At 32.1% G+C, this 24,458-nt stretch overlaps 4 protein-coding genes across 10 annotated transcripts; 1 reads left to right on the top strand and 3 right to left on the bottom strand.

The window, feature by feature from the left end:
* Window positions 1–79: 79 nt before the first annotated feature.
* LOC140052100 (uncharacterized) lies at window positions 80–1,686 on the top strand. 2 transcript variants are annotated; one of them, XM_072097506.1, is made up of 2 exons: window positions 80–270; window positions 600–1,686. In XM_072097506.1, exons 1-2 carry the CDS (start codon window positions 83–85, stop codon window positions 1,489–1,491), a joined length of 1,080 nt encoding a protein of 359 aa, XP_071953607.1. In that variant the 5' UTR covers window positions 80–82; the 3' UTR covers window positions 1,492–1,686. The 2 variants fall into 2 exon arrangements, with proteins under 2 accessions (XP_071953607.1, XP_071953606.1); XM_072097505.1 differs by having other exon boundaries at window positions 130–270; window positions 607–1,686.
* A 400-nt stretch (window positions 1,687–2,086) lies between these two features.
* Window positions 2,087–4,096, bottom strand: LOC140052101 (uncharacterized). 2 transcript variants are annotated; one of them, XM_072097507.1, is made up of 3 exons: window positions 3,920–4,096; window positions 2,579–2,986; window positions 2,087–2,481 (listed from the first exon to the last, which is right to left on the bottom strand). In XM_072097507.1, the coding sequence occupies exons 1-3, from the start codon at window positions 4,051–4,053 to the stop codon at window positions 2,166–2,168; spliced, it is 858 nt and encodes a 285-aa protein (XP_071953608.1). In that variant the 5' UTR covers window positions 4,054–4,096; the 3' UTR covers window positions 2,087–2,165. The 2 variants fall into 2 exon arrangements, with proteins under 2 accessions (XP_071953608.1, XP_071953609.1); XM_072097508.1 differs by having other exon boundaries at window positions 3,305–4,042.
* A 151-nt stretch (window positions 4,097–4,247) lies between these two features.
* Window positions 4,248–8,767, bottom strand: LOC140052176 (alcohol dehydrogenase class-3 chain L-like). Its single transcript, XM_072097615.1, has 10 exons — window positions 8,597–8,767; window positions 7,762–7,863; window positions 7,332–7,561; window positions 6,789–6,921; window positions 6,584–6,670; window positions 6,204–6,333; window positions 5,660–5,790; window positions 5,269–5,404; window positions 4,960–5,098; window positions 4,248–4,743 (listed from the first exon to the last, which is right to left on the bottom strand). The coding sequence occupies exons 1-10, from the start codon at window positions 8,615–8,617 to the stop codon at window positions 4,719–4,721; spliced, it is 1,134 nt and encodes a 377-aa protein (XP_071953716.1). The 5' UTR covers window positions 8,618–8,767; the 3' UTR covers window positions 4,248–4,718.
* Window positions 8,768–9,098: 331 nt separating this feature from the next.
* Window positions 9,099–23,839, bottom strand: LOC140052175 (uncharacterized). 5 transcript variants are annotated; one of them, XM_072097610.1, is made up of 17 exons: window positions 23,711–23,839; window positions 21,675–21,778; window positions 21,401–21,529; window positions 20,051–20,317; window positions 19,613–19,891; window positions 19,127–19,371; window positions 18,748–18,900; window positions 18,462–18,544; window positions 18,062–18,188; window positions 14,812–14,919; window positions 14,104–14,343; window positions 13,818–13,925; window positions 12,945–13,226; window positions 12,754–12,798; window positions 12,577–12,621; window positions 12,130–12,248; window positions 9,099–10,692 (listed from the first exon to the last, which is right to left on the bottom strand). In XM_072097610.1, exons 2-17 carry the CDS (start codon window positions 21,772–21,774, stop codon window positions 10,620–10,622), a joined length of 2,403 nt encoding a protein of 800 aa, XP_071953711.1. In that variant the 5' UTR covers window positions 21,775–21,778; window positions 23,711–23,839; the 3' UTR covers window positions 9,099–10,619. The 5 variants fall into 5 exon arrangements, with proteins under 5 accessions (XP_071953711.1, XP_071953712.1, XP_071953713.1 ...); XM_072097611.1 differs by lacking the exon at window positions 23,711–23,839 and adding an exon at window positions 22,420–22,503; XM_072097612.1 differs by lacking the exon at window positions 23,711–23,839 and adding an exon at window positions 22,106–22,170.
* Between the last annotated feature and the right edge of the window lie 619 nt (window positions 23,840–24,458).

Consider the following 24,458-nt stretch of genomic DNA (forward strand, 5'->3'; position numbering starts at 1 on the left):
TTTGTTCACGGGCGCGACGGGAACATGTGCGCGATGTATCAGGTACCATCATCAGTTGACTCGACTTTCAGCATCTTACAACATGGCGAACCTACATAGGGTACGAGATGCTCTTGTTGCTGCCTATATATCAGATGTTCTGGACGAGGAAGAATTCATTATGTTGTATAGTATGAATTCCCCAAGTAATCCTGATTTTCAGTATAAAAGTGATGAATATCAATTCAACTTGGATAAATTCAACGATGATGAATGCAACAGCTATTTCAGGTAAGCCGACCATCAGGCTAAATCAGGGTAGCACTTTATTTATCAATTTATAATCTACTACTAGGTAGGGCTAGATAACGTTAAGGCATTATAAAGCTTAAATACATTTAACATTGGTTACTAACAATTATACTTCCATATACCTTGAAGGTATTGCTTTCTTTTATGTATAGCCCTAGTAGGCTACTATACTATCTACAGAAGCTACTATTTAGTAATAAATGTTGATTAAATATTAAATTAATATATGATGCCCATAACATGTCCAGTATCATGTATGTTATCCATTATGAGATTTAAAATATACTGTGTATTATTATTTCCCTTAGATTCCAGAAAAATGATATCTACCGGCTGAAACATGCTTTGGGGGTGCCACCAACTGTAATTCTGGAGAATAAGTCGAAAATTGATGGACTTGAGGCTTTGTGCATCACACTCCAAAGGTATGCATATCCTTGTAGATATGGAGATCTTATCAAGGACTATGGACGTTCAGTACCACAGCTTTACTTGGCGTTTAAGTGGATGACCAACTACATCTTCGACATCCATAGACATCGGATCTCATCCTTAGATCAGCCATGGTTATCCCCACAACATTTACAGGAATTTGCTGAGGCAACACACACAAAGGGTGCTGCTTTGAGGAACTGTTGGGGGTTCGTTGATGGAACCGTAAGGCCAATATGCCGACCAAATCAGCATCAACAAGTTATGTATAATGGTCACAAAAGAATCCATGCCATGAAATTCCAGTCAGTGACAGCTCCCAATGGCCTCATAGCTCACCTATATGGACCTGTGGAAGGGAGGAGACATGATGCATTTCTCCTTCGTGAATCGGGTCTGTTGACAGAGCTTGAGGCCAGATCACATGATCCACAGGGAAATGTATTGTGCGTGTATGGTGATCCTGCGTACCCATTGCGCCCACAATTGCAAGCACCTTTCCCGACGGTACGGATAACACCAGAACAAGTGGCCTTCAACGTGGCAATGTCCAAAGTCAGAATTAGCGTTGAATGGCTATTTGGTGACATTGTAAATATATTTAAATTTACAGACTATAAGAAGTCTCAGAAAGTGCAATTGAGTGCATGTGGCAAAATGTACATTGTTTCTGGAATACTTACAAATGCACATACATGTGTGTATAAGAACAATACATCTGCCTATTTTGAACTTGAACCGCCATCGCTGGAAGAATATTTTCAATGAATGTATTTTTTTTCTAAATTATTGTAAATAATTGTGATAGAAGTGATATTGAATTTATTAAAAATTGTATAAATTATAAAGTAAATAACTGTTTCCATTTAAATTTAAGAAGTTATTCATATAAATATTTTTATTGTAACCATATACATATATACATTCATAAACATCTAACTGTAATACAAGAGAACCTTTAATAGATTAAAAGAAATAAAATGGTTCCAGTTTAAATAAAAATCCTGGAAAACTCTTAAACACTTAACTGTATATAACATACCAACACTAAAGATACACCTGCAATAGAACAAATATTTAGTGTATTTTTAAAATGTAAATTATTGTAATTGTGACTAAAGTGATAGCTGAATTACCGGTATTATGTTAAAACGTCGTAAGGTAAATAAATGTTTCTATTTATTGATATTGAAAAGCATGTATTAATTATATTTTGTTAATGCTCATTCATATAGAAACAAAACTTCTTTGATTTAAACTACATATTCTTTGGCATCAATGGTATTCAAAACATTCAAGATAATAATTAATAGATTGAAAGAAACAATGGTATAAGTATATATAAATAAAGGCATGCATTAATAAACACAAATATATATAAAAACAACTATAGTAGAAAGTATATTGCACAGATTAGCACAATAAAAAAATATATCAAGGATCTAGTTTTTCTTTTCCATGGACTTAAGAAATGCCATCATCAGTGTTTGCGTTTGCTGGTTTTGATGTTGCAAGAGTTGCTGTTGTTGAAGTATTTGCTGCTGCATTTGTTGTTGTTGTTGCAGTTGTTGCTGTTGGAAGGCCTCAAATCGTCTTTCCCTTCCTCTTTCTTCTGCCCTCCTTCGTTCTTCTTCCTCTTTTTTTCTCTCCATCTCCTCCCTTCGAAGTTGCTGATCTATCTCCATTTTTTTTTTAATGATACCGATTGTGTCATTCCCACTATTCCTTCTTTTTGGTGTGTTACTTTCAACATCAAGCCTAAAAATAAATTTACAAAAATAAGAACTAAACTAAGGAAGAGGGGGATAAAAAACACTTTAATCTGCCTCTACATTTTACATAAATTTGGTATTACCTTTTCCGCGTTTCTCCAAATGTTTCACATGCACGTTTTCTCATTTCTGCACCATCAGCCTTTTTCTTCTCTTCATCTCCTCTTTCCTTTGGTAACATTTCTATATCCTCCTCTTCTTGGATGAATTCTTCAATACTTTCCCTTATTTGCTTTTCCTCATCTGTCTCCTCCACTGCAATTCCACTGGCTGCCTTTTCTTTGTTATTTTTTCCTTTCACCTTATCCATCAAATTAGATATGCGATCTCGCACTGCCCGCCTGTCAACTTTGTATTCACGGGCCTTCATTGCATCAGCAACAGCCTGCCATGCCTTTCCCCGCTCAGTTGTGCCCTTCTTGGACTGGAAAGGTCTAGCCAAGATTACTTCTCCTATTAGGATTTGATCCTTTTGGTTGTCCCAGATCATGCTGAAATAAATAATAAAATCACATAATTTATGATAGTGTTTTTTAATGTAATATTTTTCTCATCAATTCAGTGTAGGAGTTTTTAATCTAATGAAGTAATAAATGAAAATAAATAATATAGCTTGAATGAACTATCCACTTTATACAATTAATCATGCTAATATTGATTGACATTGATAACACATTTATTTCAGACTGAAAAAAGCATACTATTATATAATATTATATGTTTTGTGCATACAAAAAAAAAGTTTACAATAATAATAATATATTAAAATAAATGTAAAAAAGTGAGCACTATTGAATTATCTAACTAACCGGTTTGTACTCTTTTTTGTCTTAATTTCTTCTGCCTGTTTTGAAAAAAAAATAAATAAAAAATCAAGATAAAAATAATAAAATGTACACAAGCTTATCTACATATATCTTATATTGTATGACAATAAGATAAATACTTTAAGCTACATTGGCAGGGAGTTGTTATAAATCTAATAAAGTAAACAACTCCTTTGTTTTAAGCAAAGCAGGATTGAATTGAAGATAATTTGATTAGCTAGTTTTTATCAATATTATTGAACTTGTCATTTTCTGTCATCTTTTGAGTAGGGGGTCCTACGTATCTAGACCTCCTATTTGTGCAAGTTGTGTTTATTTGTAGGACCGTGTAGGGATAGCCTAAATGCCAGCAGCTAGGGTATCGCAGCTAGGCCCTAGGCTAGTTAGTTCGATTAGGCCACTGGTTTGCCCTCTATTATACTACTACTAGCCTAGGCTAGCTAGGCCCTAGGCCGAATCTCTAAGCCAATTTTTTTATTTTATATTTGGCATCACTGATCTAGAGCACTACATTAATGAACATTCATTTAATATGCTATAGCCTAGTCTATGTTTGATTACATAAAGCTAAAATAACGACTGATTAAACTGCTTTACCTTTGACGATACTGCTTCCATCGTGTCCTTCGTATTAAAATACACAGCTGAATGTTCGTTTCAGACAGGACGCTATTTCTTCTCACTACCGTTCTGAAATTTAGCGCTACGGCGAGTCTTAAATTTCTGCGCATGCGTAGATCACATTTCGGTTCAAATTACCGTACTGAACTACTTCCGTACTAAAACGAAAGCTCGCTAATTGTTTGACTTCGGAACGGTAGAAAGGGGACGGTTAACACGCATGCGCGCATGCATAAAATCTAGTATACTCTTAAGATACAAGACGCGTGCGGAAGTGTAACGGCATGTTAAAACTTTCCACCAATGAAAATTGCCGAAGCATGTACAAAGAAAGAATGTTTTAAGTTTACTTGAATTGTTTCTTCCTCAGTTAGGACCGTACCATCCAAAATAAACCAACCTCAAACCATGATCATTGTGATAATGTGTCCCCATCCTTATTTCTCATTACCACAAATTCATAAATAATAAAACAATTAATGATATAATTAAATTCGATTACTATTTTTATTTCAGAAAAAAGATCAAACTCGGCCTTAGTGTGTTAAGTTCCTATATGTAATTACATCATTGCTAGATGCATGCATTCTCAATCCTTTTGTTAAATCATCTCCTCGGATTAATAATTGTATATATTTAGATATTCCTATAGTAACCGCATCCTTGTTCATAACTAAAAGTGCATGCGAGTAGAAACCCCATTGGCCATCTTCTTTTATCGTTAAATCATACTTAATTTTTATTGTGTATATACGTTACTTGATGACCTTGTACGTTACATGATAATTACGCTCCGAACACTGTAAATAAAATTACATCAATATATTAATGATATATAAGTATGATCCTACTATTACTTATAATAATTGTTTATTTGTTTTTTGTTGTTTTTTTTTTCATCCGTGCCCTTTATCCTGATATATAAAATCATTTGTGTATGACGTTTGTACGACGCGCGCACGCGGCGTTGTATCCCGTAAATCAATTCAAACATTTTTGAAAGAAAGTATGTTTACCTTTTTCCTGAAAGCATAAGATCAAATCCCTCGTTGATGCGGTCCAAACTTAGTTTATGTGAAATAAATTCATCTAACTTAATGGCACCAGACATGTATTCTTTCACCAGTCCAGGAACACTATCACGGCCCTTCCAACCTATCATAACATTGATATTATTATAATAAAAGTTAGATGTCTAGCGGTTGTCCAACGTCATTCAAATGGATCTGCATAACAACCATATTTCTTATTGAGTATATAGAGTTCTAATGTATCTATGTAACGTACTGAGATACCTCTGTTTAAAAGAACAAATATTATTTTACCTCCAAACAGTGACCCCTGCCAAGTTCGACCAGTAACCAGTTGGAATGGCATAATCTTGATATCGTCTTTGGGATTCGATATTCCTAACACGGTTGACAAGCCCCAACCTTTATGACATGACTCCAGTGCTTCTCTCTTAGTGAAGAAAATGTACTTATAATTTATATGTTCAATTTTTTTTACTTATTTCAAGCTTATTCATCATCGGTACATCGTGATAATTGTAGGCCTTATACATATCAACTTTGATAAACGCGTTCACATTCGGATACACAGCGGTCAACATAATCGGATATTATGTAGGCCTAGTAAGGATTTCTCTATTCTGTGACAGATGCACGTGTGCGATAAGCCCGAAACCTTTTCATCGACATTTCCAGGCTAACTTACCATAGTTTGAACATTACCAATACATTCAAATGTATAGTCTAGGCCACCGTCAGTAATTGCTACCAAATGCTGAACTGTACTCGTATCTAAGGATTTTGGATTTACAAAATCTGTAGCTCCAAATTCACGAGCTGCAAAATAATAAATACATCGCTTTGAAATATTACAAGATGTTTAGCAATTAGGATGAACATCAATACAATTAATCATAATTTTAAATCTCTTAATTGTTTACATCTTCATCAAATCATACAACCCTCCTCAGCGCAGTCATGACATTTTATTTATTTTTTAGTTTCTGTGTTTACCTATTCCACTGCATGGGAAATGACGATTTTAATACTGTTTTTAGCTCTTGTTTTGTCTGTGTATTCGGATTCAACCCGAAATCCAAAGGCCGATAGAAGTCCGAGGAAAAAAAACATTCGAAATCGTTTCTTCTCACAGTTTGATCATTGCACGTGATTTGACTTGATATTGTTTGATTTCATAATGATACAATAATAGTTGAGAAGATTAACGTGGCTATTTTTTTTTCGCTCACCTATTTTCTCTTTCGCTGGATTAATATCAACGGCAATAATTCTTGATGCTTTAGCTACTTTGCAGCCCATTATGACAGCTAAGCCAACAGCGCCAATACCCCATATAGCACATGTCGATCCCTCTTCTACCTAAATATAGCATTTGATGTATACGTTATACGTTATAGAGAGTAGAGTTAATTCTCCATGGTTATTATACAATGTTAATTATTGACGAGGACCTGGATGTAGAGGTACATTCTAAAATGAGGATGATGATGATGAAGTTGATGATGATACTGATGCTGATAATGATGATGAAGTTGATGATGATGATTATGATGATGATGATTGTGATGATGAGACGACAGTGGTCAATGAAGTTCAATTGTGTTGCTACCTTGGCATTATTCAGTGGTGCACCGTATCCAGTTGAAACACCACATCCAAGAAGGCATACCTTATCCAGTGGTGCCTCTTTATCAATCTAAAAGAAAGCGTTTTTATTATCAACAAAAGCGAAGTAGGCGTATTCTGACTGAATTATATTCTGTTTATGTTGTTACTATTTCCATTTATCGATTTTGAGTAAGTAGTTGACCTACCTTAGCAACATTTATTTCACAAATGACAGTATATTCACTGAACATCGAGCAACTTAATGTGTGATGGACAGTTTGTCCCTTACAAGTGAAACGAGACGTACCATCAGGCATCAACCCTATTAGCCGACTGGAACTAAGAATACATCAAAGATTATGTTTTACAATTTTTTTTACAAATTGTTCACAACAGCGAAATGTTGGAACCTGAAATGTGCACCATAGGCCTAATGATATTATAATATTAACTTCTACTGAAAAAGCTCTGATATTTCTTTCTGGTCGTTTTACTCTATCATTGAGATCCAGCTACTGATACTCTGATAGTAATTTGCGTTTTAAATTTTATTGAATCAATTTAAATTTCGTCAGGCGAATCAAAAGTGTTAACGAATGCGCATGCGTATTAGTATTTTCATCTACTTTTTGTGACGTGAAAATGCGCAACCAATCAGAACTCACCAAATGTTAACATGCAGGACGTTGCGACGAAGCGCATATTTCAAATGCTTGTTTAATTGCATGGCGTTTCACTTAAGAGCCTACCTGTTTTCAGTGCACATGTTTGACTTTGAATTTTGACACATCTTACATTTGCGGCAGTGAGGGATAAAAACTGAGATGACGTGATCACCAGGTGCAACACTTGTCACTCCATCCCCTACACTTTCTACTATCCCTGAACCTTCATGGCCCAAAATACAAGGGTATGGATGTCTGTCCTCTTGTCCGCTTCTGTAAAATTCGTCCGAACGACATATTCCAGTCGCACTCACCTGAATTAAAGTTAAGGTATGTTACTATTTGGAATTATAATAATGTTACTGTAGTAGTTTTTTTTATATATAATTGTTGCTTTATTGTTGCTATAATTGTCATTTTGTTACGTTCGTTGGAAGTCTAAGCTGTACCGGTACCGGTATATACCGTGATTGTAAGACATAACTGTAAATAAAATTGTCTTTTCTACACTTACCTTCATTCTCACCTCACCAGCTTTTGGTGGCGCAACCTCTATCGTCTCAATTGTCATAGGTTTGGTAGCATCCCAGCTGATAGCTGCTTTGCAAGAAATCGTCTGTAAAATAGGACCAAATTAGCTTATGTGATCGGCTAAATAAACGGATTCTATTTAAACAAAGTTGTAACTGAAAATCAGGCGTTTATTTTGTTTGCTCTACTCAAAAAACGCCGACATAGCATCAAAAAACTAAACACTGAACAACTTTGCCCCTTTCAGCAAAAATTACACAAAGATATTTCAGTTTCAGTTTAAAATACCCTATCTTTTAAAACACCTTGTGAATACAATCTGTTTACCCAAACACGTCCCTGGTTATTATAGATTATTTAGTGGTAAGATGCTGCAGAAGAAACTTGGCAAGAAACTACCTCGTTCACATACGAACGGAAGGAAACACACATTGTATACACCATTTAATAATTTTGTTAGACTCAGATCTGGCATGAATTATAACGTGTCTGCTTATGCATAAGCTCTCGATACCATAAACCTGAATATTGATCGATACCATGGTTTTGGAGATTGACTCAATATAATTCATTTCAGTGACTATGATACGATCTGCTTTGAACCATCTTCTTGATGGATACATTTTAATGTATTAGATTAGAAGCATTCTCTATAAGACCAACTGATCTATCCTAAAAGTTTAGCCTAAAAGTGTGTGCATGGCTCACAAACCTAGATCAACAAAGACCTTATGTATATTAATGCCAGTTATTACTGTTAGCTAGACACACATTTTAAAAAATCACGCTATAAGTACATTTCTGTTTAAATAACGTACCTTTCCGACAGTAGATTCCATGCTGCTTTCGTATACTGTTCACACTGTTGATCTAAACGTTTGAACTATCATCATTATTTACTAAGGCATGTACGTCATAAGACAAACAAATCCGAAGACCTCGATAGTTTAAAGTTCATTTTGCTGTACATTTCTCAATATATTAACTATAGTGAATTTGTGCCTTGGTTAGGGCTTGTATCATTTCTGTTATACAGTACTATTCTAAATTGTTCGGGCTTTCAACATAGATGACTAGGCCAGACAGCATTTGTTATATATTATATATTTATAATAATCTCTATAAGTAATAACTGCGTTTCTCATCTATTTTCTATAACATATAGACAACTTTAGAAGAAGAAAAACCCCTTTTAAATTCAAATAATTCCATGAGCCTCATTGATATAACTGTATTTTTATCTCAATTCTGTCCAAGTGCTCTTAAAATGTTTTTTTTATTAATGTATTTATGAATGAAAACAAAATTATACTCAACATATAAGCATAAGCAAAGGTTTATTGATTCTTTAAACACAACATATTGAACAGATAGCAACGAGTTATAGATAGGCTTATCTCCATTGGAGATAAACATTGCACACGTATTCATTTGAGTATGAACTCATTTGAGTATGATAGTTGGTATTGTCGTTGCTAAATGTTTCATTCTAAATACAGTACATAACACTCAAATCCAAACACCGCATATAATATCATAACGTGAGATACGTTTTGTCAATTTCAAATGTTTGATTATGTTGGTTACGCCTATTTTTTGTTCTAATGCTAGATATTGATAAATACATTATCATTACAATATTAAATCCAACACCAAATTGAAGATCAATAATGTTACGATTACTAAAAAAACTTACTCCCTACCACATACCATTCAATTTTTGAATAAATTGTTTTAAAGGTATAAGCAAACGCCATTATTTAAAAAGTTAATGTTTCCATTAGTGCGGAGTATAGATGACGTTTATTATTAGTACGGTGCGGTATATCATTTTTTTTTTGACTTTTCTGTAGACTTTTTCCTGTATTCTTTTTTTTTCCGTTTTCGAATAGTATTCTTTTTCCAAATTGTTTTTTCTTTTTATAATATTTGGACCCAAGCAACACATTATTTAGAACATTTATTGTTTTATTTGTTTGTTGGTGTTTTATGAAACATCCAACTGAACAAGTAAACAATAAATATATCTTCATAACTATGCTACGCATGCGATGTACAACAAATATTTTATTAGTAGTTAGTGTTAGATGATATCATGTTTTATGACATTAAGAGCAAAATTATCAACAAAATGGTTTCCTTCTTTTAAGTAAATACTAAATTAACTACGGTAATTAAAAAGTTGTGTTGTATTTAAGATACAGTATAATAATATAAATTTGAAAATGAGTAATGTTAATGACATTTTATCTTACGATAAGCTTGTTTATTATATGTTTGTATTAACTTTATATTGTCTTATCAGAGTAGAATATGAATGAAGTTTCTATTTGGTAGTAATAATAACAGTTAATTATTATCCCTTCCAAACCGCAACATTTCCATTTATTAGGCCTACTACTCTGAAGATAAACCACAAATTGAGAAGTAAAATAAACTTAAAACTATATAACAAACTGCAAGTCTATGTAATGACATCAAAATACATATTTTTTTTTAAACATAAATCACTAGCAATGTTTTATATTGCGTCACTTTTGTCTCATCAACATCTACTTATTTTGATTTTTCATTTTAACATAATTAATGTTTAACATTCTAGTTTAAATCAATAGTACTATTCATCATGCAAACATTAATACATTCATTAAAAAGCCAAACAAATGTTTGAAAACGTGTTGATGACATAATCATACTTGTGCACATACAATACTGTGTGACATATATATATAAATATATATGTCAAATGGCATACTACACTATATAAAATAATATATTAGAATATTATTTTATATAGTGATCACAGTACTGGATATTCTATCATCATCTTACCATTTTTAACTAGGTGAAATTGTTAGTACATCTTTCAACATGTCTCTCCAATTCTTGCTTGTCAGCAATAGATCTCTGACAACTAAAAACAAATAAAACCACAATATTTATATCACAATCAGTAAGCAATTAGTAGATTAGAAAACATGTCTAAATCTTCTTACTCCTTAGTGTTAAAATTGTAAGTATACATATATTTCAGATCATCAGCGATAAATTACCTTTCTAGGCAGAGTTCCAAAATTCTTTCTGAAGCTTTAGTTAAGCTCTTTTCTGTACAGTTTAGCCCCTTTTCAACAAAAATACACCAGGCCTAGTGAAGGTCATCTACAGTAGTGTAGTTCTTTTCTGTTCTTTTCAAAACTATTAGCTGCTTACTTTTCAAATTGTTGAGGTACAATTTATTCAAAGTTTCATAAGGTCTAGATAAGTCATTCTACTGTGCATTAGAAACTTGTTCATTCAACGCAACTCCATGTAGCTCAATGTCGCCTGGAAAACAGGCTTAACTATCAAACTCTCACAAGGCACTAACTTCATCATATTGCAGTATACCGTACTGTACATCCAGTACTGTCTTTCCAGAAGCCATTGTCATGCTCATCATGTTTTTTAATATTCTTTCTAGAAAAAGTATACTGCACCAGGAAAAATTCTTTCTCAAGGCCTAGTTAATTTCTTCAATAATGTGGTCTGTTTCATCAAAACACATCAGGCACAATGCTATCTTGGGAGCCCCAAATTAAGAACTGTACTGGTCTTTTCATCAACCTTCAGAGACAGTTAACTTTTATGCTAAATTTCTTAACATGAGCTCTTTGATATTGTTATCTCATTACATGTAGTTTTTCACAAGACATAATTAACTTCGACATCATGATCTTATGTAATACATCAAAAATATTTGTTTTACTTTTTAAGGTCTTCTGGATTTCATTCTTTCAAATTCATTTCATTTCATTCTTCAAATCACAAAAAATTAAACTTATACACATACTCTTTGATAGTATGATCATCGGAAACACACTGGTCCAATTCTTTCACAATTCTCTTCTTCTCATTTCATAACATACATCAGGCAGTGTTCGTGCTCAATATCTACTTAACCTCTTCAATATTACCTCTTCACTACCGATAGTTTTTGTAACTATCAAATAGTAATACTTTTCTATTGGCTCTTTGCATAAACATAGAACAGGCACATTCCTTCACAAAGTTGTGGCATGTTTGACAAACATACATTAGTTACAATTATTTCAAATCTTAGTTAAACTCAATATATATCTCTATCAACTAGAGTATCATCATTAGATGTTTGCACTATGTGCATTCATGCATGACCAATAACTTAACATACACACTCTGAAAGATGTAATATTCAAACTCGTATAACCACAAACAAACATTGATGGTAACCTAACTTACAAACATTTTCTCAGACCAAACCACACCTGAATGTTACGGTTCAGCACACAGCAAAATTGGCCAGTCTTGCAACAAGTGCTGTAAAACAACTTACATTGGACATTCGGAGTCAGCGTTTTTCAACACAGGGCTAGAAGCATCCACACCATCAATTTCAACATCACCATCAATGAACATATCATTACCACCATAGTTTACACCACGTCTAATCATCTGACAGAAAGAAAACACAAAATAGTGTACATAACTTGTTCATTTAAACAAAATAAATATAATTTTGTCAGTGATATTATGCCTTTGACTAGCGGCATATTGAAAAAGCTTTCTTCTAACAAAATAAAAAGTAAAGAGATATGGAAGGTCAGGTTAAATCTTGACATTACTTTATATGTGAACTTGCTGATTGATACATTTACAAATGGTGTTCTATATGGTTTGTTTATTTCCTTAAAAGCATTTCCACCAGCAATATTGTTGCTAATAGCCACCTATGTACTAACATAAACTATACACAATTTGTTGAGGAAGCATAAATACATACCTTGCCCCGAGGAGGAACTTCATGAATGTAATAACTTTTGTATCCCTGAAAGAGGAAGCATATTGAAAACTGTCAAAATAATAACTTTACACCTCAATACCAGATATATTGGTTTATTATTAATTGTTAATAGATATGATGGAATGTAAAGTAGTGTCAACTAATATCAATACTAACCGGTGGTGGTTGTTTGATTCTTCTGTCACCTTCATAGTAATTCACCTGAATATAAATAATAATAGGATGGTTTAATATTACTAGGTAAATGCAATAACAAATGAAAAAAAAAATCAATCCAAGCAATGAAATATTTCATAAATTAGAAAGTTAAAAAGCTAAAGTGTACAAAACACAAAATCAGTAGGTACCTGTTCTTGCAGATCTTTTGCAATTTTTCTCAAATTGTGCAACTCCTCTTTAGCTTCTGCAAGTTGACCGGCGGTGTGCTGACGATCTCTGCGTTCCTGGTTGAAATCTGATTGGAATGCCATGTTCTGCTGCTGAAGCAGATCCACTTGTTCTTTCATTCTCTGTGATACATCATCGTCTGCTCCTCTTGGAATCCTCATCTCATCAATTCCAACAGCTGCTGCTGCTGCTCCACGGTGAATTTCAAACTCACGAGGTTGCTGCATGCTTTGTTCAAGTTCCTGTTAACAAACCCCAAACAATTTGATTAGAAGAAAATAGAAAAAAACTCCAACAGCTGCTGCTGCTGCTCCACGGTGAATCTAAAACTCCTGAGGTTGCTGCATGCTTTGTTTAAGTTCCTGTTAATAAATCACAAACAATTTGAGTAGAAGAAAAAAAAAAAATCCAACAGCCGCTGCTGCTGCTGCTCCATGATGAATTTCAAACTCCCAATGTTGCTGCATGCTTTGTTCAAGTTCCTAACCCTAAACAATTTCATTAGTAAATGGTAACAATCAAATTATGCAAATTCTCAAGAAATTTACTGTATCATATCAAGTAAATAATAACTGGAGATTATCTTTACGTCCCACAAAGACGTTACTAAAAGTACAAGTTACTCATACACTTCACATAAGAACACAACAGTGTAGTTAGACACTTATTGCCATGTTAAATATAAATTTATTTTAGTGTGCAATATTCCTAGGAATACAGCATTTTGGTAATCAAAAATCCTCAATTTAATGCTGATTTAGACAAGCAAGCAATACTGACGTGTCCCACTCTTATCCATATATTTAAATCATCTGATCTTTCAGAATACCAACCTGATTCAATCTGCTGATTTCCTCTTCATTTTCAGTTTTCTTGCTGATTAACATGTGAACCCATTTCTCAAGTCTTGCTGATCTATCTCGATGTTCATCTCGTTCCAACTTTAAAATAATAATGTTATTTAATTAAGATAATCAAAACATTTTGTGGAAAAACATTCATATATATATATTCACTCCTGGCTAGCAAATGTTATGAATACAAATGAAATAAAAGCATTTATTTATTTGTTACACTTGTTATGTTGAAGTTGACTCGATGACAAAAGTTAGAGCTTACCTCAATGGCATCAATTCTTGTTTTAGCTTGAGTCAACATCTGATCAAACTCTCTTTGTTTTTTGTCCAGAATTGATTCTTGTTTATTTTCTACCGCCATCCGTTGCATGCTTTCTTGCAGCTTTTGATCAAGATCTTGCTTGAACTGTTGTTTGACTTCTTCAGCTTTTTTAAGCTTAGCTTCGTAACTAGACTTCATTCCGGCATAATGTTGATCCCATTCATTGTTCACTTTTAGAATCTTACAATTTAATATTTTCATAAATTAATTTCAGGGTTTCTACTACTTTATTGTGTCATTCTACAAACTTGTGCCTCAAAACTATTTAGAGAGTGATAAATATTATGTCAAAATGTTAATATTAAAATGAGGCCTTATTTTAGGGGGGAAGCTATCAAAATATTAAAGATTGTTTACTCCAACCATTTTCTTAAAACTAGAGGTATACATTCTTCATAAACCAAACATCTTTTTTTAAACAATTGTTTACTTTTAGAAGGCAATGCATGTTTTAATATTATACACACTAGATTTATTGTTGTCACAAATATAGAAATGCTTTTTATATAGTTTCAAATTCATCAAAACTTAATGTTTAACATAACTGTGCCTGTAGTACAAAGTATCACCAAGCAATGGGAGTATCCAATATTCCTTTATGGTGCCGTTTTTGTTTTTCTTTAAATGTTATATTGATATTATTCCTACCTCGTCGACCTGTTTTTTCAATGATGCATTTTCCTTTCTTAGATTCACAATAACAAGGTTGTCTTGTGGTTTGTTGTCTGAAGATGTTCCTTGCTTTGTCTCCACATCCTGTGAAGCATATCATTATTATATTATTCATGATATTAATAATAATTTCTGTGTATTAGTCAACTATCTCATGGGACTTTCTAAAAAAACCAGAAATGTATTCTTTCTTGGATGCAATGCACGGTGATAAGTAATTTGACCAATCATGTGAAAGATTAACCGAAACCGTCACTTGTGATTGGTCTCTTGTGTTACGCATACTTTGTTTCTTTGCGTACGTTGTTTTGTTGATTTAAAGAGAAACAATCTTTATTTATTATAAAGCTTTGAATTTGATTAGCCAGTATTTAACATAGAACTATTTTGCTAAATTATAATATAATATAGTTTGATCATAATTAATACCATATTGAAGATCATTTATTTATTTATTCCGGGAGTACCTGCTTATATGCGCAATATAAATTAAGTATCATTATTATTATAAATACTTAGCACTTTTTGGCAGTAAACAATACTGGTACTGTGACAAAGACAGGATTTAAAACCAGGACCTTGTCACTGGAAAGCAAAACTACAATACATGCCACTGACAGAACTATTTAAAATAAATCCTTGCTCCATATATTAATTTCATTTCATTCAATATTTATTTTTATTAAAAATTAAAAATTTCGTAAATTTAACGATTAATATAAGGTAAATTATATAGACTAAAGACTTTTTTTAGGAATCAAATTAGAAGTGAAAATATCTGGATCATTTTTTTAAACCTAGCATGAACATTAAATTTGTTAATTTATGATAATACAGTGCAGACATTTGTTTATCATGTATTGCCATAGCCATTTCTTAGAGGAAGTTCAAGTGATCTAACTCAGCGTCGATCTAAATAGAGCAGAAAATCTAAACAGAAAAGTCCCAAATGTTTTGGCTTCATTTCCTTGTTGATATTAATTATATTTCTTGTTTACTTAAGCTCTGTCTACACTATAGAAAAGTGTGATGTGCCCAACCAAATATGGTAGTGATATGACATCATCATCTCCATATATGGGCACATCATATTTTATGTCACATTTGATAGTTTAGACAGAGCTTAAGTATAACCTGAGATTCAAATTTATAATGGGTTATTTTTGTTTCAAAGTTTTAAATTTTGGTTATTTCATTTTCAATCAATAATATTATACAATACTGTTAGAAGATTATATTACAAGTATTAGTAATATTATGTTTGTGGTACACTGTAATGCCTGTAATTCCTAAAGTGAAGATTCAATATTTCCTTCCTTTCTAGTAAATATATGATGTAGCGGATAAAAACATGCTTTTGTTCCATATTGCCTACAGTAATAATAATAATAAATAACATTTATAAAGCGCAAGAGACAAAGGTTTCAAAGCGCTGTGTTTTCCAAGATCTGTGCAAGTAGTAGCGTGTGATTATGCTTCTCTGAAGAGATGAGTTTTGAGTTTAGTTTTAAATGTGGTAACAGATTTTGATGAGCGTATTTCGAGGGGTAGAGTGTTCCAGAGTTTTGGGGCTGCGACAGCGAAAGCACGATCACCGTAAAACCGAGTTCTGGAACGGGGTCCAGGTTTTAGAAGAAGTCTGCAGGATGAACGAAGCGAAGAGTTGGTTGACGGAGTAATGATGTCACATATGTAGGCTGGAGCACATCCGTTGATGGCCTTATATGTCAGCAACAGGATTTTAAAACGAATGCGCTGATCTACAGGCAACCAGTGTAAGTCACGTAAAACTGGAGAAATATGTTCAAGTACTGCTACTAAGTATTGCTTTGAATATTAAACTTGAGCTTAGTATAGAATTCTAAAGCTCTGTCTACACTATCAAACTTTATTTGACAAAAAATGTGATATGTCCATATACGGACATGATGTTGTCATGTCACTACCATATTTAAGCATATCATTACCAGTACCATATTTTGAGACACTTGTCAAACTAGATAGTGTGGACAGAGCTTAACAAAGAAAACTCAATCTAGTGAATTTAATTAAAATTTGCATTGAAAGGATGTTGAGTGTAAAGAAATTAATTGAGGAGAAACAAATAGATAATGTACCTAACAAACCATTAGTATGTCTCATTTTCTCTTTTTTTCTTAATAAAAAAATAATATTTACAATACAAAAATAATAAATTACATAGGTAAATGATTTTGAAAATAACCATTCATTACTTATTATAAATTTATATTACATAAATACATTTTAAGTGAAATTGTATACCTACCTATTGAAATAGGAAATAAGTTGACCTTTATTATATAAATATTGATTGATTGCTATTGTTTGTACACCAAAATAATGTAAGGGAATTTTACTGTATATATTTTTGAATTGTGGATATAGTAACTTCTGTTCTCTTTGGTTGATAAAGAGATCTGCACAAACCCAATAAAGATATTACAATATGATAATGTTACAGGAAATAATAGTATTTCTAAATGTAATGGAATAAAATATACAGGTGTTTATAAATAGATTTTCATTACAACAAATCCAAATTATCTTCTTATTATCTAAACAAATCACTTCACAACCGAATGACCATACCAATTGTTTGATATTTTGTTATTCTGTCTCGAATGGTGTGTTCTCACTCAAATTGTTTACAACTTTAAAAATCTAATTAATCGATTAAGATGGCCATATTTCATGAAATTGCCACAAAAATAAAGACAGCCATCATGACTGTATGTGTAAAATCTAAAATAGGAACCCTAAACATAAAAGATTGCATTTCTGTGTATAACACCATTCATTTCTTATGCCGGAAATGTATGTAAACGTATTTCTGAGATCAATACATTTTACTGATTATTGATTATATGTACAGTGCAAATATAGTTTGACTGTAAACACAACTATCTTTTTAATAATATGTCAGGCATACATTTCTATGAAAACCTGAAAGGGGAAACTGCAAATATGCAGTGAAAGGTTGACAACATCACATGACATTGGTTGGTAGTAAAATAAACTTCACAAGCAGTGATGTGGGTTCGATTGGTCTGCTTTTTTCCGTTTTTTTTTCTTTTTGCAAAATTGTTGTTTTTAGTTTCATGGTTGCATTTCTCATGGTTTTCACAAGCGCCATGAGCACTTTATGGATAAGTGCGCTCTATAAATCTTAATTATTATTATATTTATTATTTATATTATTACTTACAAGTTTTTCTTCCTTTCTCAATGCATGTGCATCACCTGTTGTAACAACTTCAAAACTATATAAGTTTTCATCTTCTTTCACTTTCTTCAAATCTTCAAGTTCATTTTTTAGACGTCTTGCTTCCAATCTGAAATTACATTACAAATCATTAAAAAAATTAGTAGATATTAACAAACATGTTTTAAAGTAAATTGCTTTAAAATCAGACAACACATGACAAAATCTTGGTCAAATGAATTACTATACACAGAAACAAAAATATTATTTTAATAATTTATACTTTAGAGCATTACTGTATGCATCAAAGCACAATGTCTGAATTTGATGAAACACATGATGTCACTAAAATGACTGAGTAATGTTAAAGATGCCAACTTAACCTGTTGCCAGGTAGACTTACCTAAGATCATTGATTGTTTGGTTCTTGTCTTCAAGATCTTCCTTCAATCGTTGGTTTTGTTCAATTGTTGCATGCCTGAGTGTCTAAAGAAAAATATGTAATGTATGTATAATGATCCACAGAAGACACCTTTACAAGAAGAGCAAAGATCTGCCATGCCTAACTCAAGAAGAATATATAACTGAAGAAATTCATTTTGAGAAGCTTTCTGTGGAGTTTAAATATTGAATAATAAGAATCTTTGGAGGAGAGAAGAAAACACTAAAAAGTATTATATTATGCTTACTTTTAGTTGTTTCAATTGCTTGTCCTGTTGTATGCTTTGTGGTAACATCTTGGCCAATCCATTAGTTAACTCAGAGCTCCCAAACTGTGTTCTGCAAATCTTTTCAATGTCTTTGATTTGCAATGAGAGACTTGTGTCATGTTCTTGTTCACTCTATTAAACACATGGAATAGTACTATTAAATGATCCAAGTGTACAGTATGATCTTAATTGCTGCAACATTTTGCACCTTTTTTAATAATGTTGTGCTCACTAATTTGTTGGAAATAAATGTAATGAAGTATACTGGTTATATATGTTTATAGAAATATGTTAACAATCAATAAGTGTTTGTAACAAGGTTGCAGAAAGCATACAATGAAAAAGATTTGCATATTACCATTGAGCTAGTAGAATCCATTCTCTCTTGAACACCAAAGCTTCTCACAGACTCTTGCTTGGTAACATTAGACTCAATAGATTGAATACCAGTAGGCTCTCTAGAATGAATACTTGAGTTCTTCAGTGATGGAATTCCTGACATTGTGTCACACTCAGATGATTTAGGCTTTGGATTCAAAGTTGTTGATGTCTCCTGATGTTTCATACTCCACTCTTCCACATATTTAGGTCTGAGTTTAGATGCTGTTAATAATGTAAATATAGCGTATTACTGTGTAGCCATTTATGACAGTTTAATCAAAACCTCCCTTGGTGCATCATTTACAATTCTACACAATTTTAGAAGTTTAAAAATTGTTTTGCAAGTGCAACATAATTAGAAAAGCCTAGTCTAGAAATAACATAAATGGAACAATGGATGGCATTCTAATATTATGATTCTTTGGTACTAGGATACTAATTTAGATTAACAATGACTGCAAACCTTCAATGATTTTATCTGCTACATCTTCTCTTCCAATGTCTTTCAATGCAGTCGCAAGCAGCTGGATAACATTATCTCCATGCTTTAGATCATTCAACCAAATGTCAAAGAGTCCGTATATCCTCTCTGCTGGTGGTAATTTTGAGTTCACAGCAATCTGTTCTGAAGTTAAACCAAATTGTTCTGCAAGTTCCCGCCAATCATTTTTGCACTCAAAACTGACAGCATCAACAAACCATGGCAAATCATAATTGGTTGTTTCATTTCTTTCAAAAAAACCTAAAATATAAAGTCATCAATTTAAATCTTTATAAGGAATACACTGTATGTGCTTTACCCCAACCAATTGTGGTATTGGTTGTCTATGATGTCAGGATATTTTATAATGATTGGATTGTTAAACCTGATCCATCTATCTGTTTTACATTATCTCCATACCTGTTTGAAGCATTTCTGCAAGATCTAAACGTCCAGTTCTTTCCAGCACAGACACAAGTTTAGCATGAACATCTGAGGATGGAGTTTGTTTCTGTTTCCACAAGAGAAGAATTTGAAAGATCTGTTCCTTGGCAGATTCGTACTCTTCTTGAACTCTGTCAACATCTTCAGTCTTGATGTCGAGTCGGAAGGCAAGGCTTCTCCAATTGGAGCCAAACTTATCAGCAAGACCCAGTAGAGTTTGATCTGATATTGATGAGTGTTTATCTAAAATGTTAAGTGGAAATAATATTTTGTTCACTATTAAGAACAAAATACTGATTTAAGATTTATGGCCACTTTTTTTAACACAAAATGTATCACATTTGACGGGCTTACCTCAAGAATTCAAATTTAGTGGGTTGGAATACACTTGAACCCCTCTTTTAGGACTCATATTAATTTTTATTAATATAATAATAATAATATATCAAAAATTTATTAAATAATATTCATCGCATAATATGCAATCTACGATAATTTAATTAATTGATATAACAAATTTATTAAATACATAACATCATTGGAATAAAAAGAACAAATCACATATCTACACATAATCATAACATCGTATACTCTATCTCTAACAATTTATTCAATCTTCTATCGACTAAAGCCGAAGTATAGTCGTTATCTCGGGACCGTTCTATGGCCACCACCAGGTAGGCTTACTTCATTAAGGCTTCTATGAATGGATGTACTGGTTGGGAGCAGGAACGCTAGTAGACCAAACCCAGTACCGTTTTGATTACGATCAATCGGGAAGTTACCTCATGACGTTAATTTCATAAACATCTTCATGTCGTACAACTACTCGTAACATTTTTTCTCAACTTTCTATCATCTAAAAGTCGTAGTTAGTCATGCCTCGGGTCACATTCTATGGTCACCGTACAGGTAGGCTACTACATTAGTACTTCTATGAATGGATGACTAGCCGGTGACAATAACGCTAGTTGGTCATACCCAGTACCGTTTTGATTTTACGATCATTCGGGAAACCACCTCACGACGAGGATACTTTTTTGTTAAAAGAACAGGACAATAAATGTTTAAACACTGCGACCAACGGTAACTTACAGTTAAATAGGGGTTCTACTGTGTATATCACATTCATTTTTTAAATACACATTTTTAATTTGAAGCAGGCATAAATTTGTAAATAAATCTATCCTGAATACTTAATCAATAATAACCCATCAAAACTTTATGAATACACAAGATTAGAATCATTTTAAATGATTATATAATCTTGAAGAATGAAATAATTGACAATTATTAACCATACTAAAAAACAATAAATATTCTTACCAATGGTATGAATTGAAATGCTATTACTACATGATTCTGATGATGAAACAGAGGACAACTGCTGAGTCAAAATTCGGATAGTGCCTTTTAGTTTCTCTCCTTCTTTTCTTGACTCCACCAATGCCTCACCTAAAAATATAAAGCAGTAGTTTTTGGGAGTTTAAAAGGTTGTGAAATTGAATTGCTGGTATCTATATAAATGCATTCATGCAAAGTTATAATAAGCCCATTTTTTACTTATTATTGCATAGGATCAACAATGGATGTTACTTACTGATGACATGTATTCCTTCGCTGGATCTTTTAAGTTTGTCATTTTCATTCTTCAGTATTCTGTTTTCTGCTAAGACTTCTTGATATGTTAGGTTATTCATAATTCTATTTAAACAAAATTGGATTTGTGATTTTTTTTATATGAAATTAAAACTTTGATCTTATAGTGCATTGCATAACTATAATCATTTTTTAATGGTATAACACAATAATATTTTGATTTATAACTATTTTTGTAATGTGTAATTTGAAATCATCATTTAATGTGTATCTCTGGTCGATAATTAATAACATATCAATAAAAAAAAAATCACTTATTTTAAAAGTAACAGAACAATAATTGTGAAATAATCATTATCTAATAAAAAATTAATATTACTAAACTTTAATTTTAAAAATTATTAATTAGAAATTTCAAAATCACATACTTACAAATAAAAAACAGTGAAGTGAAAGTACAGACATAAGAAATAGCAGGAAGGGGTTCCCCCTCTTGATTTACTACAGGGTGACAAGCATGTGTTCACTCATCATAGGATAAAATACCAGAATACTGTCATTGTCACATCTATTTTTATTTGTGACATAATGGTTTAATTTGGTTTGAAGATAATATCATATCAAAGAAATATCTAGAAATGTCACGGATTTCATCATCAAAATAGAAATTTGTATTCTATTTGATAACAAAAATTTAAATTCAATGATAAAATAATAATGATTATAAAATAATGAAAAAAACAGACCCTTTCACAATAATCTAAATACAGTACACACAGTTATTGCTTAATATTTCGCAACAGAGGATAAGCACTGGTTTGATTGAACTCCTACATGTAGTAAAAATGGTGGATAAAATTATGTGACAGAACTTTAAGTACTGGGACAGTCATAGTTAGAGGTGTAGGTGTTTGGTTTTAATCATAATATATATATAAACACTGACAATGAAAGAGTGTACTGTTGTGCCAGGATTGTATTGTTAATCTAAACAATAATATATTATAAATTTGACTGTATCCTCTTTGTGTTGTTGAATTTAATCTAATGAGTAAGTGTAAAGTACATATAACGGCAAAGAAGTTGTAGATTAGTTTGTATCTATTAAAAAATATAAATAATTGTAGTTTTATTGAGACAGTATCACAATTTAGGTTTAATTTTAAGAATTTTTAATAAATCACTAACGATCATTTAATTTTTTCAAATTACAATCAAGTACATTTTTTTTAGAAAATTCTTGAAAATGACTAATTGAGAAAGCATGTTACGAAAACTAATCTCCAGGATACCCGTTAATACTAGGACAACAACCTTTGAATCCTGCTGCAATACCTATTATACAAACAATTGAAATATCAACAAAGTTTATAGGGAACTTCCAGTTTAAACTTTAATGTTCTAGTTTATTATGAAATAAACAAAAAAAATATAGTGTGTGATCATGTGAACTTTATTGTTTCTCTTTGACATCAATGGCACAGTGCCACACTTATAAAGATATGTACAAGGATCACAATCAAGAAAGTTACAACAATAAACAAATTAAATCAACTTTGGAAGACAATTATAAACATTGCTAAAATATAACCTAAAAAGTACTAATTAATATTTATTTCATGGAATGTATTAAGATATTAAAAAAATTATTAAAACATTTCATTTCATACTTAAGAAACCTATATGTAATTCATTGTATGTTTAATTCAATACAGCTGACTTTTTATTGGATGTTTAGTCATAATGTGTGTAGGAGGCATTATCTCATGTATAATCGTAATACAAATAAAATAGCACTAAAGCCGTTCCCCGCCTAAATAAAGAATGGAAAATCCACGTCACTAATATTAGGCCTGTTAGTGTTAAAAATGAGTGCTTTGTGCAGGTTTGTGTAGGTTACATGTACGTATTAGTGTGAGTTGGGAAGGTAAACACGTTTTTCTCGCTTTATTTTCATTTATTTTAATATTCTATCTAACATTTTAGTTACTTTAAAGTTTAAAAGACACAGCGGCGTTTAATTTAGTATTTACTTACCATCTTTATATGTCGTTTTTCCACAAATTGTGAACAAGAATAGTCACTGAATGAGCTTCGTCGTCATGAACTGCTAAAATGTAGAGAGGGGATTCCCCCTCAGAAAGCTTCTCTATTGGTCAAATGAATCAGGTGCCGTTTTCGGTCGCCTTGACTTGTATGGACTATACCATTATAAAAAGATGGAAAAAATAGGGGTGCCCCATTTATTAATTTAGTGTGCTAATGTATTAAAATACTGCTGCTCTTGTTCTTTTGTTTAGCGCACTATGTTTCAGCAACAAAGTGAAAACAACTACGCCCTGCAGAATTAATTGCAGTTTACAAGTTAATACACATGGCTCTTTATTTCTATATCATTTTTAGGTATCCTTCCTTAATAATAATATGGATATTAGGTGGATTCCTTAGGAAGGATATTGAATAATTATTACGGATTTATAGATATAGAAAGTATATAAAGAAATTAGCTTTTATTCCAGTTACAAAAAAAAAATTATCTAGCGATAACACAGTAGCACATGTAATAAAGATGGCAGTAGTACTTTTAATCAAATCTATCACATAGATTGTTAGGTACAAATAAACTTTATAATTATGTCAATGAATCTGTACCATTTTGTTCAAAAACACAGAACGTCTTTTAAACGTAATCGAATTGCGTGTTTTTAGGTTTGGTTTTTCTAAAACGTTTTAAACGTTTCTGTAATTGAACAACGTATACCGAGTCCGTCAGACCAATTATGTT

The sequence above is a fragment of the Antedon mediterranea genome, chromosome 6 (assembly GCF_964355755.1).
Source record: "Antedon mediterranea chromosome 6, ecAntMedi1.1, whole genome shotgun sequence".
Classification (NCBI taxonomy): Eukaryota; Metazoa; Echinodermata; class Crinoidea; order Comatulida; family Antedonidae; genus Antedon; species Antedon mediterranea.